This window comes from Centroberyx affinis, unplaced genomic scaffold, assembly GCF_046629955.1.
Source record: "Centroberyx affinis isolate AG114_WGS23_722 - 3 ecotype Tasmania unplaced genomic scaffold, CSIRO-AGI_Caff_v1 ptg000241l_1, whole genome shotgun sequence".
Classification (NCBI taxonomy): domain Eukaryota; kingdom Metazoa; phylum Chordata; class Actinopteri; order Beryciformes; family Berycidae; genus Centroberyx; species Centroberyx affinis.
The window spans coordinates 36,034-53,818 of NW_027278926.1; the positions used below are offsets into that span (position 1 = coordinate 36,034).

Sequence of the window (17,785 nt, forward strand, 5' to 3'; positions counted from 1 at the left end):
ACCTCGAGCCTGTGTTTCTTCTGGTTCTCGGCTCTAGTGACCGGGTTGGACTGATGTCACCTTTAATCCCGTAACGTAACGGACGTAACGCTATACCCACCCAGTCGTTTCCCGTGTTTTCCAGGGTGCTACGGCGTGGACGGCGAGAGCGACTCCATCATGAGCTCGGCCTCGGAGAACTCCACGGAGCCGTGGTTCTGCGACGCCTGCAAGAACGGCGTGACCCCCAGCTGCGAGCTCTGCCCCAACCAGGACGGCATCTTCAAAGAGACGGACGCCGGGAGGTGCGGGGGGGGGGGGGGGGGGGGGGGACACACAATGACCACACGGACAGCTACCCTTTTTTTAAACGAGAGGTGTGGAAAGCGTTTGGGAAACAAATAATTGCTATTGACCTCCCCCCCCTGGTCAAAACGCCGCAGGCAGCCCCCCAAAAAAAAAAAAAAAAAAAAAAGCTATCTAAATTGTGCATACATTCAGTATTGGAGAGAAAAAGAAGTTGGATTAAGGAAGGGGGGAGAGAGAGAGCGAGAGAGAGAGAACTAGAGTGGAGGAATGAGAGACGGGAGGGGGGGGAAGAGGGAAGAAGAGAGAGATAGAGGAAGAAAAGGAGAGAAAGGGAGTGAGAGAAAAGAGTGTGTTATGTGGAGCGTGGAGACTTCAGCCACGTTATCGCTGATAGTGCTCCTCAGCCAGGCTGCACCCGAATTTACTACTTCACTAGAGCATGAAAAACACAGCAAATTAAACTGTGAAGCGCTCGCTTGCTAGAGATGGATATCTTTATATTGGACTTCGGATTCCCTTCCCTAAAGTCCGCATTTGAAATTGTGTCACACCAAACTGTAGCCCAGAGTTTTTGGGGGGCTCCATAAATCTCTGAATCCTTTCCGCAGCCAATTTCACGACGGCAAAGTTTCTCATTGTCTGGAGTAATTGACCTCACTTAAGGTCCTAAGTGGGGAAAATAAGCCCAGTTGCAGATTTGGATCAAATTGATCGCGGTGTTACTTAAAAGCACGCAGAAATCAGTTTTTACCTGCTGTTACTATTCATCTTAAAATGTTTTCGTTTTCTGAATTTCACACTAATGCGTTTTGCAGGTGTGTGTTCTGTTTTAAACAAGCCCGGTTATCGGCCGATTTGATGTTTTTTTTTTTTCCCCTCAATTTCCTCAGGTGGGTGCATGTGGTTTGTGCACTTTACGTCCCCGGGGTAGCTTTTGGAGACATAGATAAACTGCGACCAGTGACTCTCACAGAGATGAATTATTCAAAATACGGGGCCAAGGCAAGTACTCCTTCTTCATGTTGATGTAAAATGCTGATGTTCAGTGTGAATCAGGCTGTAATGACATGTATTAAATCTTAAAATCCTACCTCATTTTACTTAGTGTATGTATCCAAGTGTATTGATCATGTATTCTTGCCTTACCGTCCACTGCTGTACATGATGTCCAGCTAAACTAGGTCACTCTCATAGGTATTCTAGCTTGAACGTATTTTTAGGGACACTTAAGCTGAAACTCAACTTTTTCCTTCGAAGGGAACGACTTCAAATGAGCGCAAGCACTTCAAAAGGTACTCAGAGTCGTTTGAAGAAAGTGCGTCTGATTATTTTAATTTTGAGAAGTCACGAGGCCGTGATCAGATAGGCCTTCCTTTCTTGCAGCCGCGAGCGTCTCTAGCAGCAGAGAGAGCAGGAGCCCGAAAAAGTTCCATCGTTTTCATTTTATTTTTCGCATTCAAAAAAAGAGCCTTCCTTCTCTCAGCCTCAACTTGAAGTCTCCCTGTTGTTGTTTCGGCTTGGCGTAGGAGTGCAGTTTCTGCGAGGACGCCCGCTTCGCCCGGACCGGAGTCTGCATCAGCTGCGACGCAGGCATGTGTCGCTCCTACTTCCATGTCACCTGCGCACAGAGGGAGGGGCTCCTGTCCGAGGCTGCAGCGGAGGAGGTAAGAGAAGCAACACGGGCCATTCAACTCCTCATCGATATTGGCTTAGGGAGAAATTCTACCTTCCCCTGGAGTTAGCGTTCAGCCGATAGGGCTTGTCGAAAGCTGGTAGAGGTATGTTTGGATTGAAGGTTACGATGTTTATATTTGATATTGTTAAATGTGACCATTTTCATACCAGAAAGTTACAAAAAAAATCACAAGTATTCAGTGTGTCCCCCAGAAATGTATTGTTGGCAGGGTGGAATTGCCAGTTAAACAGCATTTAGACAAGGAGACACTACAACCAGTGCAGTATTGATCAATAGATATGTAATCAAACTGCATCATATCCCATCTTTAATGGCAGCCCCATTAGGGCTGGGCGATATGGTTGAAATCAATATCATGATAATCATAAGGATTTTTCTCGATATCAATATATATCATGATATGGTTCATGTATGCAAAATCACGTTAAATAATCAAATGAATGTTCATCTCATTGAACCGAATGGTAATGTTAGGTGTGATGTCAAACAAAACTGAAATATTCAAATAATATTCCTACCATACCTCATTTTATGAGAGTTTTTAAGTAAAATTTGCTTGTCATCATGAATTTAGACTGCATAAATGTGTGTCACTATCAAAATATCTTCATATCATCATGATATGATTCCCCTGAAAGACAATAAATGATAATATTGAATTATCCCCCAGCCCTAAGCCCCATATATCAGCAAACTGATACTGAAACTGAACTGAACTAATTCTTGAGTTGGACCTGTATCATGTGCCCCCCCCCCCATTTTAAAATAGTAGTTTGCCAGTTCTCCAGTTACTGAATAGTAGATGAGGTTTGGGAAGCTCTGTCTAATAATCAAGGATCAGTATCATCATGCTTATCCCAACCGCATAATTAAAGTGCACAAGTGTTGTTGCTGCTAGATTCAACTGGATTAGAATGAGCTAAATTAGCTCCTTAGTCATCACAAAATAGACTTAATAAGTCAAATTATTTAGTATTATAAGTCATTTCAGCTTGATATAGGACAGTGAACGCTTTGTGTGATTTTAATCTCAGCTAAATGAGTGAACAGAATCACAAGCTAAGTGGTTTCGATATCGATATAACGTCTTTACAGTTGGACTCCTTTAACAGAACGCATTGGGTATTCACGACCACTGACCAGTCTGCAGTGCGGATCATGTATGCACCATGCATCACTTATTTCTGCACGATATAAGCATCCAGAAAAGTGCCTACCCGCCGCAAACCACTTAATCCAGTCAACTGTGCAAAGGGCCCCTATCAACAGGTGAAAGTGCTGATAGCATCCACTGAAACACCCTAAGCCTAAATGATTCCAGGAAGCCAGCAGCTGGAAAATGCCTCTTGCTTTTTTTTTTTTTTTTTTTTTTTTTTTTTGGATTTCTCTTACTCTGACAGAGTGAGAAATGGACAGGAATAGAGAGTGTAATAGGCCAGTGTTAGTAAAAGTAAAAGGTGTAAAAAAAAAAAAAATGTCCCTGTTGTTCTTCACCGCTTACAGTACCTATCAACGTGTGTGTGTGTGTGTTTCCTCAGGATATCGCCGACCCGTTCTTCGCCTACTGCAAACAGCACGCGGACCGCTTTGACAGGAAGTGGAAGAGGAAGAACTACCTGGCCTTGCAGTCGTACTGTAAAGTCTCCCTGCAGGAGAGAGAGAAGCAGCTCGCCCCTGAGGCTCAGGTGAGCTGTGTGTCACTCATCCATCGTCTTTCATGTCAGCTGCAGCAGTGGTGGAAAGTCACTAAGTACATGAACTCAGGTACTATACTTCAGTACAATTTCGAGGTACTGGTACTTGAGTATTTCCATTTTGTGAGAGATTCTACTTTTCCTCCGCTACATTTCAGAGGGAAATCTTGTACTTTTTTCTCCACTACATTTATCTGATGGCTGGAGTTACTAGTTACTTTGCAGAGTAAGGTTTTCCATGCAAAACATATGATAAGTTCATATATATATATTGCATTGTTAGTTTAAACTCCCCAACAGTATATGGAGCAGTTATACCCACAACATTAAAATACTTCTTACAGGTCAATGCTTCAATAATTTAACACTCTGACAGAATGAGTCCTTTTACTTTTAATACTTAAGTACATTTTACTGCTAATACTTCTAAACTTTAACTTTTAAGTAAACTTTTTGAATGCAGAACTTTTACTTTTAATGGAGTGTATTTCCATTATGGTATTGCGGCTTTTACTTATTTGAGTACTTTTTCCACCACTGAGCTGTAGTGGCAAAATCTTGGAAAAAGAGTGGGGACGTTTTGCCAGTTGTCACTTCTTCAAGAGGTTAGTTCAGACGGGTGGTTCTCAACGTGGGGTCCGGGGACCACCAGTGGTCCTCGAGGGGGTTCCTGGGGGTCCCCAGCAAATTGATGAATGGTTAAATTTTAGCTTTATTTCGACGTTAACACAACTAGAGAAGGTATAAGAATCTATTTTGATCATAGTTTCTCTGTTATCTTTCTACCTACAATACAGATAGTCATGGAATTCTGAATAAATCATATCTAACAATAGAAATACTCTCAAATGGGAGTTCGTGGCCTTAATGTGGACTAAATTAGAGGTCCTTGATATGAAAAAGGTTGAGAATCACTGGTTTAGACTTAACACTTGGATTTAGGGTTATGGTCAGAATTAGAATTAGTCCTTACAAGTATAATAATACAAATGTGTGTCTCCCTACCCCCCCCCCCCCCCGGCAGGCCCGCATCACCACCCGCCTGCAGCAGTACCGGGCGAAGGCGGAGCTGTCGAGGAACACCCGGCCCCAGGCGTGGGTGCCCCGGGAGAAGCTGCCGCGCCCGCTGACCTCCAGCGCCTCGGCCATCCGGAAGCTGATGAGGAAGGCGGAGCTGATGGGCATCAGCACGGACATCTTCCCCGTGGACACGTCCGACACCAACGCCAGCATGGACGGCCGCCGGAAGCACAAGCAGCCCGCCCTCACCGCCGACTTCGTCAACTACTACCTGGGTGAGGAAGCCCTGGTTGAATTCTCTTTATGATCTGAAACACTTACGAGTTTAATATTCACATGCAAAAATAGAAAAGTAGAAAACGATCAGTGTGTTTCCCCCTAGGATAAATGCTCAAATTTGACACCCGTTTTTTCATATTCCTAATTCGGTTTCCTAAATTGGAGTATGTTTTATTTCAGCTGAAATCTGATGCTTCCTCTTTCATACTCATACGCTTGAAAAAAAAATGAGTCTAAAAGCTTAATTCTGCAATTATGGGACAGACAACAAATTCAGATTATAGACTATTGTGCTCAATTTTTTAGTTTTTTAATTAGGATGTTAAACTGATAAGAGTCACATGGCCCTCCTGTACATGGCATGTTCTTCTATTTGTATGGAGAATTATTCCAGATTAAAAGCCAGGCTTTATCAATCATGCATGATACCTTCATTAATAACCATTATTTAAACAGGGAAATCACACAGCACGGCTCTCTTTTATAGAACTAACCGCTAGGCATGGGACGATATGAAAATATCATGTCACGATTATCCTGGCCAAAATAATTGCCATTCACGATATTATCCCGATAATCATCAAAATATGCTTAAAACTCTTATAATGGCACTAAAACATACTGGAATCACTTTACCTTACATTTTGTTAAGAATCAAATATTTTTATTGCGTCATAGGACACATATCTTTTTTTTTAGTGAACATCCTTTTTAGTGAAAAACAAACAAGGACAAATTCAGACTCTCGCCAACACCCAGCAGGTAATCACAATGAGAGAGAAAAAATCCATTAATAAAAAGAATCTACCTATCAACCTGATATCCAAACATTCATGGTTCAAAATAAATCAGGAAATGAATAGGACTGTACGCTAGTGAGCTAGACAGCTTTTTCAAGTCACTCATGAGGATATTCACGATTATCCCGATAATGGAAATTCACCAAGATCAAATTATCCTGAGTGTTTTTATCGCGATAAAAGATCAAATCTCATATCCTCCCATCCCTACCAACCGCACACTGTCTCCAATGCAAGTTTCACATTTATTGTGCGTCACGATAAACAATAAATGTGAAATTTTGCAAACTTGCGGAAGCTTTTCTCTTTGAATTCATAGTACTGACATTAAAAATATGAATTTGGGAGCAAACATTTGTTGGAAATTTAGACATAATACAAAAGGAAGATTACAATTGGACATAACAACAACAAAACATAAACTTTCACCTATTTATTTGCAGAAATTACTGGTCTAAAGTGAGAGAATAGGATAAGAACATTTTGCTAATTCTGATAAATCGTTCCTTCTGGCGCCAAATAATCTCGTATAACAGTGGGTAAATCTATACAGGAATGACATGTGGCATCATAATGAAAACACGGATGCTGTGTTATACATAAAAAACAAACAAAAGAAAAAACAGTCCAAAGGGGAACAGCATAGGCTTCCATCGCCTTTTGCTGTTCCTCACAGTTATTAAGTTATTGTTTCCCGCCTCTACGATAAAAAAAAACCCGAGGTAGCCCGGGCAGAGCGTGCCAGACTCATGTAGACATCCAGCATGTAGCCGTGCATAAAGGCATCCCCCCCCCCACCCCCACCCCCCACCACCCCCCCCAAATGAATGATGATGATGCCAGCTGCGGAGGAGACGGGCACGCCAGTAACCTTGAAGAGCACACTCCATTAGCCCTGCAGCAGAAGGCCTATCTGCCATCAGTACACACTCTCTCACGTGCTTTTTTTTTTTTTTTTTTTTTTTTTTTTTTCTTGTGTATAGATTGCGATCGTGCTATTGATTTTTTTTCTCCCTCCCCCCCATTGATATTCAGAGCGGAACATGCGCATGATCCAGATCCAGGACAACATCTCGGAGCAGAAGAGCCTGAAAGACAAGCTGGAGAGCGAGCAGGAGAAGCTGCATGTGGAGTACAACAAGGTTAGCAAGAACAGAGAGCCACCTTACCCCCCCCCCCCCCCCAAAAAAAAAAAAAAAAATACCAAAGGGTCATTGCAGTACTGAGTATTAAGTATCATCCGGCATCAAGCATCATTGCCTTTATTGTTTGTGAATAATGTGCGACTTAACTCGTAAAAAACTATTTCACCGCGTTAACTACTGCTTTACTGTGCAACGTGATCATAAAAAAAAAAAGGCGAACACTCCTCTCCTCTCCTCTCCTCCTCTCCTCCTCCTCCTCCTCCTCCTCAAAACACGGCGACCTCTGCGAAGACGTCGGCGTCGCTCCATCTGTCAAAAGACGCGGAAAGGGAAATAAAAAAAAAAACAGCCGGGTAAAAAAAAAAGTCAGAGGAGTTAATGTTGCGTTCAGTCTTTTCTGCCGCCGCGTGTTAAGCGTTATTAATGGAGTGTGTGTTGCTAATTGCGCCGCTCGGCTTGCTTTTACGCTGCCCCCCCCCCCCCCCCCCCCCCATACCCCCCCTTCGCCCCCGCCCCCCCGGCCTTGGGAGAGAGAGAGAGAGAGAGAGAGAAAGAGGCGGCGGCTGGAGGAAATGTCGTTAGAAGCCCTGGCTCCGGCTGATACAGTTGCGAGGTCTTAACTTAGCGAAAGAGGAGGGGCCCCCCCGTCCCCCCCCCCCCCGTCCCATGCAGACGATACGAAGTGTTGCATTTAAAGATTACGGTGGCCCCCCCCCCCACCCCCCACCCCCCGTAAACCTGGGCGCTTCGCTTTTTACTCTCCACGACTGGAATCGCTGATAAAGTAAAAAAAAAACAACCCTGGGAATGTTTGGGAGATTTACCGCGTTTCTGGATGCAGGGGGAAATAATTTTCACCCCCCCCCCCCCCGCTCCCGTCCCTCTCATTCCCGGAGCTTATCTCGTGTTTAGCATCAAAGTGACTCCTCAAGTGTATGCCACATGATTTCTTTTTTTTTTTTTTATGTCAAACCTAGGCGAGGCCCCTATAGCGACAGAGTTCTTCGCTCTTGTTCAGGGGCCAAAATGACCCTCCTGCCAAAGAGACCATAACAGTTATATTCAGTCTTTTGGTTTGGACTGCGAGCCAATCAAATCAAAACAAAGCAATGGCTCTATATGACACAGGCCTCCTGATTGGCTGCCTGTCACACTGCTCTACACTAAAGTTCTGTTTCTCTGCTGTCTGGGTGGTTAGCCTGCCACTAAACAAGTGTGTGTGAACGGGGTGTATAACCGCGAGTACAAAAGTGTTTGAATGTAAGATTTTAGAATTTTTGAAAGAGAGAGAGTGTGTGTGTGTGTGTGTGTGTGCTAATAGGGGCAGAAGCTCTACCTAACGTTATCTATGCCCTCCTGCTGTGCTCTCTCCCACGCAGCTCTGCGAGTCTCTGGAGGAGCTGCTGAATGTCAACGGGCAGCTGAGGAGCGAAGGCCAGGCCATGTGGACTCTGCTGGGGGGCGTGCTAGGCCAGGTACCCATCGCTCCCCCCTCCCCCTCCCCCCCCTCCCTCCCCCCCGTTCTCTCAATCCGCCCCGCTCTCCTCCCCCCACCGAAACGATTATTTGTTTTAAAAAAAAGTTTGAGGAAAAGGTCCTCTTTATAGATTTCCTTTTTGAGCTTAACAATGATTTGTGACGGAGAGGAATCCGGATTGCAAGTAGCAACCCACACGGCCCGCAGTGGGGGTAATTCTCCAGTCTGTAATAGCCCCGCTGTTTGTAAAAATCCTTTCATTTGCACTAACTGATTGACCTGTCATTTGCCATGAAGTCAGACCTGACTGTGAAGGTAAAAGCTGTCTCCCGCTTCCCGCTCCCATGGCAACCGCATCGCCAGGATGCGCCACCACAGGTGACGGGTCATTTAATGAGTGCGAAATGCAATCTGCAGAAGTAGACTGTGAGATCTCTGTTGTTTTGTTTTTTTTGTTGTTTTTTTTTTGTTTTTTTTTTGAGGTAACGGGAGTGTTTTGGAAAAACTTTTGAGTGTTTCTCTGACGCAGAAAGCATTCACGCACATAAGTGTGAATTCATAATTGAGTCCAGGGTCTTACAATCTGAGCTGTTACCAGCAAGTCACACAGATGTCAAGTCGTGTCCAGATGAAGGAATTACTAGAGACTCACACAACAGTTGTCTCAGTATAATCCTCATTCCTAATATAGATGGAATAACACTCATGAGCAATTCCTTTAAGGAGCATTGAGCAAAGAGTAAAACACCTTGCAGAAGTTATAGTCATAATAACAGTTCTACAGGTCTTCTATAGTTCAGCCCCAGTGATACAGAGGTTTTCCATATTGAGCATTGGATTCATTTGACTGTATATGTATCAATCCCTTCCAGGTATTTGTTATTGAAATTAAAGCAAATGTGTAAACTGATCCCCACAATATTTGTGAGAACTTGTATGTTTGCAAAATAACCCCAATTTTCAAAAATCAACAGAGCACTTACAGTTTTGGTTAATCACCGCACTTCAGTTGCATGCAATTTTCCAATCAAACCATACATGAACACACTATGTTTACCTGGGTCTTCTTCTTCTACTATAAATAACAAGCCATTGGAGCTTTATAGAGGGAGGAGATGGAGGATTCAGAATACAAGGAGTCTGAGTCACTTTGTTTTTAATTTATAGTTTCCATTTATCCGGAGCATTCGGGTTGCATGCTATCTGTCAGAAGAACATAAAGTCTTTCTCAACCATTAAGGAGCATTCTGTAAATGAAACCATACAGTTATGAAATCATGGAAAATAATTCAAACGGACTGATTTTATTTGGTTCTTACTGCGCTGCTGTTGAGCTTAAAGTTTATTTTATAAAGACTGGAACCCAAGCAGCAGTGTTTTACTTTGTCGTACCACTGAGCTCATGATTTTTTTCTGCACGTTTTCAAATTCCATCACCATTTTTTTGAGAAAGGCCACCACAAAATCAGGCATTTTCGGTGGCAAAAATCACAAAAAAATCTGTGAAATCCTGGAGATGACATTCCCACCGGAGTTCTATTGCTTACCCTTAGTCTTCTACATAGCCTCACTCCAAACACTTGTGCCCTAAAGCCCAGTATTCCCAACAGTCACGTTTCCTCTTTTTTTTTTTGCCATATTGTGTGTACATCTGCGACCCGCTCATGTCCCCGTCCCCCCCCCCCCCCCCCCCCCAGCTATCACAGTCATCCATGTCATTGTTACCAGACATCAGTAGGTGCCGCGAACTCCCGAGACTTTACAGAAGGTTATTGGAGGAAATTGAAATCATATCCCCCCCCCCCACACTTCCCACGGCTCCTGGAACCGCACGTGTAATCAATCCTTTTCGAATCCCCACCTATATATAAGCGGCATAGAAAGGCTCGATTAAAAGGCGCGGGTTGTGTTGAGAGCGTGGGCCGCACAGATAAACGGCGAAAGCGATGTAGAGGAGGACGGGGGGGGGGCAGCGGGGACGGGGCGAGGACTAGGAGGGAGAGCGGCGGTGAATCCGCAATGGCCGCCATAAATCACCTAATTAGAAACATGCAAGGTTTAAGTAGCAACATCAGTCACACCGCCGCGTGCTTTTGTGTCATCTATCTGCTACATTTTCATCTCCTATTTGTCATCCTGCCGGGTGCATTACCAGAAATTATTGATGTCCCCGACCGGGACTCGCATCCCTCATCTCCCCCCCCCCCACCCCCACCCCCATACACAGTTTTTTTTGTTCCGGACGCCCCTGGGAGTCCGGGCTCCCTCGGCAACTTGCAGAAGAAGAAAACATTAAGAAATATTTTCATCCGGACTCTGTAAAAAAAAAAACTCGACGGGCTCAAACTACCTGCTTCTCATATGAATTCGTTTGCCAGTTGACTGATCTTAGCAGTGTGGTTCTCAACATAGGGTCCGGGGACCGCCAGGGGTCCTTGAGGGGGGTTCCAGGGGGTCCCCAGCAAACTGATGAATTGTTAAACTTCAGCGTTATTTCATTTTACAAGAAGTGAACACGGTTAGAGAATGTAGAAGAATGAAGTTGCTTAATGCTACACCGGTTGTCTATGGCAGTGGTTCTCAACGTGGGGTCCGGGGACCGCCAGGGGTCCTTGAGGAGGGTTCCAGGGGGTCCCCAGCAAATTGATGAATTGTTAAACTTCATGATTTTGTCATTTTAGAATGACTGTTTTGATCATAGCTTCACTGTTATCTCTCTACCTACAATACAGATAGTCATGGAATTCTGGACAAAATCATATCTGACAATAAAAATATTCTCAGATTTGGAGAGACAAAATCTCATCAAGGGTCTGTGGCCCTAATGCGTCCTTGATATGAAAAAGGTTGGGAACCACTGGTCTATGGGAAGCTATGATTTTAATGAGATATTTTGATTTAGTGTCCTGTTATCAGTGGTTCTCAACATGGGGTCCGGGGGACCACCAGGGGTCCTTAAGGGGGTTCCAGGGGGTCCCCAGCAAATTGATGAATTGTTAAACAGCATTATTTCATTTACAAGAAGTTAACACAGTTAGAGAATGTAGAAGAATGACCGTTTTGATCATAGTTTCTCTGTTATCTCTCTACCTACAATACAGATAGTCATGGAATTCTGGACAAAATCATATCTAACAATAAAAAATATTCAAGCTAGAGGTCTGTGGCTCTAATGTGGACAACACTGGGGGTCCTTGATATGAAAAAGGTTGAGAACCACTGTCCTAAACCACCGCATATGAAACGGAACTCTCAGGAACCAGACTCACTCAGAAGGTTTTTGCGCGGGGAAGAGCCGTGCGCTACATTTCCAAAGTGACCACATCAGAAAGCCATGCCATTCACTAAACCATGCACAATGAGTGGAAAGCTGCCCAACAGCACAGGTCTAAAAATAATTAAAAAAAAAGCTGTGTGCCTGTCACGGTCATGCATATGTAAATTCTATGTAAATCTGATTATTTCCCCCCCCCCACAATATTTATTTGTAGGCGAGGCCAATGCAAACGGAGACAGTGGCCTTAGACTGTGTTCACTAACACTCCACAACACCGACAGCACATATAAGATCCCTTGAAAGGTGGAGTAAGGACTTCACACAAAGAGCATCAAACATTGGTCAGGAGGATAGGAAGCTAGAATCTCAGATCAGATTAGATGGGAAGCTGGGAAATTTCTCTTCCAGCTTGCAGATGGTGATGCAGCTATTTGCTTGTGCACCGCTCTTTTCAAGGGCTCGTTTGTGCCACGGCTTCACTATAGCGTAGATTTCTTTGCGAATAAGTCGAAAACTCTCTCGGCTCAAGCGACTGAGGCACAAAAAAAAAATGCAACGCAATTTCAGTGACTCTGAGTCCTGAGTTTTCCCTGAGGGCCATAGCAAGTCACGTGACTCCAGGCTACCTGAGATCACTCCCTCAGCTCACCACCTCCGTATAAACCGTTATGCTCCGAAGAGGCCAGATGGCTTCGGGCTGGTCCGTGTACCTGGCTGTCTCCGCTCACTATTTATAACCCATACCTTTAAACTTCATCTCTCTGATACACCCTGTTAACGATGTTCAAACCGCTCTATATCAGCGGCGGAGAGACTTTTTTTTTTTTTCCTCCTACCGGCCGGACGCGAGGAGACAGCAGCCCCACAATTAGGAGATAGCCCCCGCAGCCCCTTGGGCTCTGGTCATCCTGCCCCCCCCCCCCTCCCCATCTGTCAGGGCCCCCCTGCGGGGTAGCTCCCGGACCGAGCGCGCTCAGATTAGAGCTGCCGCTGGGGGGAAAGCTTGTCTGTTTAGTGACAGACTCGGTCCCTACGAGATAAGTTTTCTAATTAACCCGCGCGGCAGCATCGCACCCGTGATACAGGGGGAGAATAAACCGGCTCTCTGTAGGCGCCGGTCCCGTTCCACCCCCCCCCCCCCCCCCCCCGCCACCTGCGACAGGTTCCCACTGTCCGTCCTTCACTGCCACTCTCTCACGATGCTGCTCTGAAAGGAACTTTTACAGCACGGCTTTGTCTCGGCACTGAGAGCTGTTCCAGGCTGCCGAAGTGGGCTGTCACTTTTTACTTTGAAACGTTAACGCTTTAAAGGAATAGTTCACCCCAAAAATGAAAAATTCTGTCATCATCTCCTCCCCCTCATGCCAGTTGAAACACAGGTGAAGTTTGTCCATATAACACACAGGGAGGTTGCCAGCACAACTCCATAGCAGCCTTCTCCAAAACAACTGAAGTCAGTGGGGACCAGTTCTTCAGAGTTCCAAAAAGACCTACAGTATATTTACACCATCATTTAGTGCAAATCTTAACTACAGCTGATTGACTTGCAACAAATAATGGTGTATAGGTCTTTCTATTCACAGTGTGATTGTTTGGCTGTTTTTGTTTTGGAACTCTAAAGAACAGGTCCCCATTGGAGTAGATGATGACAGAATTTTCATTTTTGGGTGAACTATTCCTTTAAAGCTTTAAAGGTTCGATCAAAACCAAAGCTAGCGGTTTTAAAGATGCTTAGTTTAATTTCCTGTTTGCTTGCCTCTGTTTATCACGATGGTTCTCAAAGTGAGGTCCGGGGATCCCCAGGGGTCCTTGAGGGGATTGCAAGGGGTCCCCAGCAAAATGAGGAATAGCTTATTATAATTCACTTGAAATTGTCCCAGTTAGACAGTGTATAAGAATAACTAACCACTAACCACTCCCCATGTACAGTACAGAGTAGGGTCTATAATTCAATACTAAACCAACAACAGCAAAACCTTCTCAAATGGATCCCTGGGACAAAATCATATCCAATGGAGCCTTAGCCGTGTCTATTTGGAGTTCTGTAATATGAAAACGTTTTTGAACCTCCAGTTTATTCTTTCTTATTTTAATAGAAACTGAATGCTCCCGCTGTTCTGAAAGCCCCCAAAGAGAGGAAGCCCAGCAAGAAGGAGGGAGGAGCCCCAGGGAAGTCATCCAGCCTCCCAGCAATCCTCTACAGGTGAGCACACGGCCTCTGGGGGGGGGGGGGGGGGAAGCATAACCAGAAGGCCCGCTCCTCAGTGCCTACAGTTATCAGTTTGTTTCTGTTTATACACAGGAGTATAGAAACACATATAGCATCATTTGTTCATCCATCACGTGATATCTCTGACACCACCGGCTGGATTTTAATGAAACTTGCGTCTAAGCATCTTCAAAGTTAACACTGATTGGCTCAAAGGGGGGGGGTGCTATAATTACAGGTCAGAATAAAAAAGAAATATTGAAAATGTGATTTGCTGCACATATCCAGCTTTCTTTGCTCTACAAATTTGCCTCCAGGACCATCATTGTACGGCATTTTAATTTTCCACCATTTTCAGTTTCTTGGGAACCGTTTTTCCCCACTCAGGCTTTTTCATTTATTTACTGATTGGGTCAAGGGGTTACTGTGTCATTTGTACAATGAACCCGTATTAGGGCTGAACGATTAATCGAAATTTTATCGAAATCGCAATATGGCCTACTACAATTTTCAATTCGCAGGAGGCGCAATATTTGTTAAAGGTGAAATGTGTCAAAATAGCATTTTAAATGAAATATTGTGGGGCTGCAGAGATGTCCTGGCCTACACATCATATTCTACAGACTTAAGAAAACATCTTTGTTTGGTACAGATCCCCGCAAAAATCACACCATAATCATTTGAATACGTTTTTCAATGAAAATGAGAATAATGATGTAAAAATGATCATTCCCTCTAATATCGCAAATCATATCACAATTGCAATATCAGTCAAAATGATCACAATTAGATATTTTTTCTAAATCATTCAGCCCTAACCTATATGGAATGCCATAAATGCCACAAAAGAAAGACTACCAGACAATGTAAATGGCCTTACAAAATATATCTGAGTTGTTCCATAGCCGACTGGAAACTTTGACCTGTAGAGCTTGTCATTCATTGGCCCAAAGCGGGACCTGCATCATTGCTGAGGGGGGGGCAGCGTGTTTACTTGTTTCCTTGTCGGGAATGTTTCCCCTGCAGCTGCGGGATCTGTAAGAAGAACCAGGACCAGCATCTGCTGCTGCTGTGCGATACCTGCAAGCTCTACTATCACCTGGGCTGCCTGGAGCCGCCGCTGACACGCATGCCCAAGAAGACCAAGAACAGCTACTGGTAAGAGACACCGCTTCATACAGAGAGAGAGAGAGAGAGAGAGGGGAGGGGGAGGAGGTGGGAGATGTGCATGGGAAAGATGCAGTGTGTAAGGATACATAACACATACGCACACACACACATATGCAGAGAAACACCCACATACAGAGAAACAGTACACACAGCTTTCCTTTGCAGAGATATTCTTTATGGTGCATCAAATAGGGTTCCATCGATATGGGTTTTTGAAGGCTGATGCCGATATTTCATTATTAGATATCTTTAAATTTGACCATTTTCATGCTCAAAACATTCCAAAATAATTACAAGTATTCAGTGTCAAGGTGGAAAAGCCTCTGAAACAGCATTGGGACACTATGACCTACTCTCCCTTGAAACCCAGAATGATAGTAACGTAATAATGCATATTCATGCATTATTTGTGTGGAACCTAATGAAATTTATAGGGGCTTCCCATAGACAACCAGTGTAATATTGGATCAATTCTACAATAACTACTACATTGTATCCATTATATTGGTGGTGGACGACCCTGACACTGATATCCAGTTTTTAATAAAAGGCCAATATCAACCCAATATATCAGCAAACCCATACCTCGGTCTAACCCTAAAAGCAATACAATATAAGCAACGTTATTTGGGCAATACATATGGACTGGGTGGTGGTAGTAGTAACACATTAGGGTCCACAGTTTGTTTATTCATATTAGGCGTGACATTTCAGCCCAGTCAGTGGCAGCGGGATTATCAGATGAAGGATGCTGAGATGGTGAAAATGTCACAGTCTCGTCTTCTCAACTACCGGAGTTCCTTATCTGGCGGAGAGACACAGCCCTCTGGTGCATCTGTTTTCCCATACTTGGTAGTTCTATTCCATCTCTGTCACTTAGTAAACCACTGCTTCGGCTGTTTTATGCAAACAGAAGTCTAACCTTTTTACTCACTCTTTTGTAAATTAAGGATGTGAGGAGGAGCAGCTGGCGCTATAATACAGGGTGCGTTATTTGTTTGTGTAGCACAGTCTTTGTCTGTGACCGGCGTAATTCATTAAAATTATGAATAAGGGGAGCGTGATGCTGTTCCACTTTATTGGGTGAAAATTAGAAAGCATTTGAACGATAAAATTGTGTGGGAGCGCGAGTCATACCTAATTACAAAGATCTGCACACGCGAAAATCCAGAGAGACAGGGCGGTGCTGTACTCTTTTGTGGCAAAAAAAAACAGACAAAGGAGTGGAAAGTTGCTTGTTTTTGTGAAACTGGGATCAGCAAATTAATTTGGATGGCACTCTCCGCGCCCAGGTCCAAGTTTCACTCCATGCAGTAAATATCATCAGCAGATTCAATTTTGGTAAAGTTTGGTAGTGGTAGATATTATAGAATTTACAACACAGTATTGATATACAATAAGGGTCACTAAGTTAAGGGTTAGTTAATGCTTAATACGCGTTAACTAACCCTTAATTAACAGTTAACTAATGTGTCTGATAATCATTTACTAATGGTGTTCATGTTAACTAAGGTATTAATTTATATATTATTTAATAGTCATCTTTATAAACTATTAAATCATGTATAAATTAATACCCTAGTTAACATGAACACCATTAGTAAAGTAGTTACACCTTAATTAACTGTTAATTAACTGTTAATTAAGTTAAGCATTACAAACATACTTATTAAGCATTAACTAATCCTTATTAAGCATTAACTAATCCTTATTAAACATTAACTAACCCTTAACTTAGTGACCCTTATTGTAAAGTGTTACCCAGTAAATTACACACAGTATAGATATACATTATACAGTGTATCTTTTTAGTATTGTGGTGCATCATTATGTGAACTGAGGGGCCAATTGAACCAAAAACATATTTATTTATTAGGCAAATTATTGTGTAATGCAGAATAGAGCAGAAATGCACAATACACAAAGTGACCATAATATATATCTACAGATGTTTGATAGGGTTGTTGATCAACATCAATGAAAAGCCAAATTCTTGGCTTTTTGGAGATTTTGTGGCTTGAAGGTCCCATATGGTGTAAAACAGGATTCCCTTTGCCTCTGTGATGATAAAGGAGTTGGATGGTCTATCTAAACATGGTGAAAGTATCAAAACACACGGTCGCCAACTAAATCCACACAATCCATATTAGTGCAGCGAGCCTCTAAACGAGCCGTTTGGACTTCCGTAACTTTGTGGCGTCACAAAGGTTCGCTCATTATCATTTTTGTAAGAAATAATAGACTAACAAAGTGTTTTTTTCAAAGCGGTTGAGCGGTTGTCATTGTTTATTACCGGAGAGTTTTCCCTACCTGTAGCTGCCGGGCCGCGGCGTCTCACGTTTCACTCTCGAAACGGTTAGCCAATCGGAACAGAGGGGTCGTTAATATTAATGAGCCTTAAAGACACAGCGACAGAAACAGCCTGTTCTTGGTAAGACTCAGAGAGATGCTGGAAAATGAACGTGGAGAAATGGATTGAGAGTGTTTTTGGTTCATGACACCACACACACAGCTTTGAATGGACCTCAAGACAGAAAGTGTAGAATATGGGACCTTTAAAGATGCCAACCATTATTATGGAGCAGACGTAGTTTGATCAAGCAGGGCCTCCATACTTCTTGAAGCCACAGTGTAATGATTTCTCAAGTGCTACCTACAGGAGCAGAATCTTTAGAACAATGAAAAAATGTGACCCTCTCTTCTGTAAAAGATTGGGTTACAAGTATCAAT

The 17,785-nt window shown here is 43.4% G+C and overlaps 1 protein-coding gene across 1 annotated transcript in view; it reads left to right on the forward strand.

Annotated features, from left to right (window-relative positions):
• phf14 (PHD finger protein 14) overlaps positions 1 to 17,785 on the forward strand; it is an 87,450-nt gene that overhangs the window by 18,102 nt on the left and 51,563 nt on the right. The window contains 9 exon segments of the mRNA XM_071543918.1: positions 125 to 284; positions 1,179 to 1,290; positions 1,815 to 1,952; positions 3,523 to 3,669; positions 4,703 to 4,973; positions 6,813 to 6,919; positions 8,302 to 8,397; positions 13,773 to 13,879; positions 14,912 to 15,043. Coding sequence (XP_071400019.1) covers positions 125 to 284; positions 1,179 to 1,290; positions 1,815 to 1,952; positions 3,523 to 3,669; positions 4,703 to 4,973; positions 6,813 to 6,919; positions 8,302 to 8,397; positions 13,773 to 13,879; positions 14,912 to 15,043 — 1,270 coding nt within the window.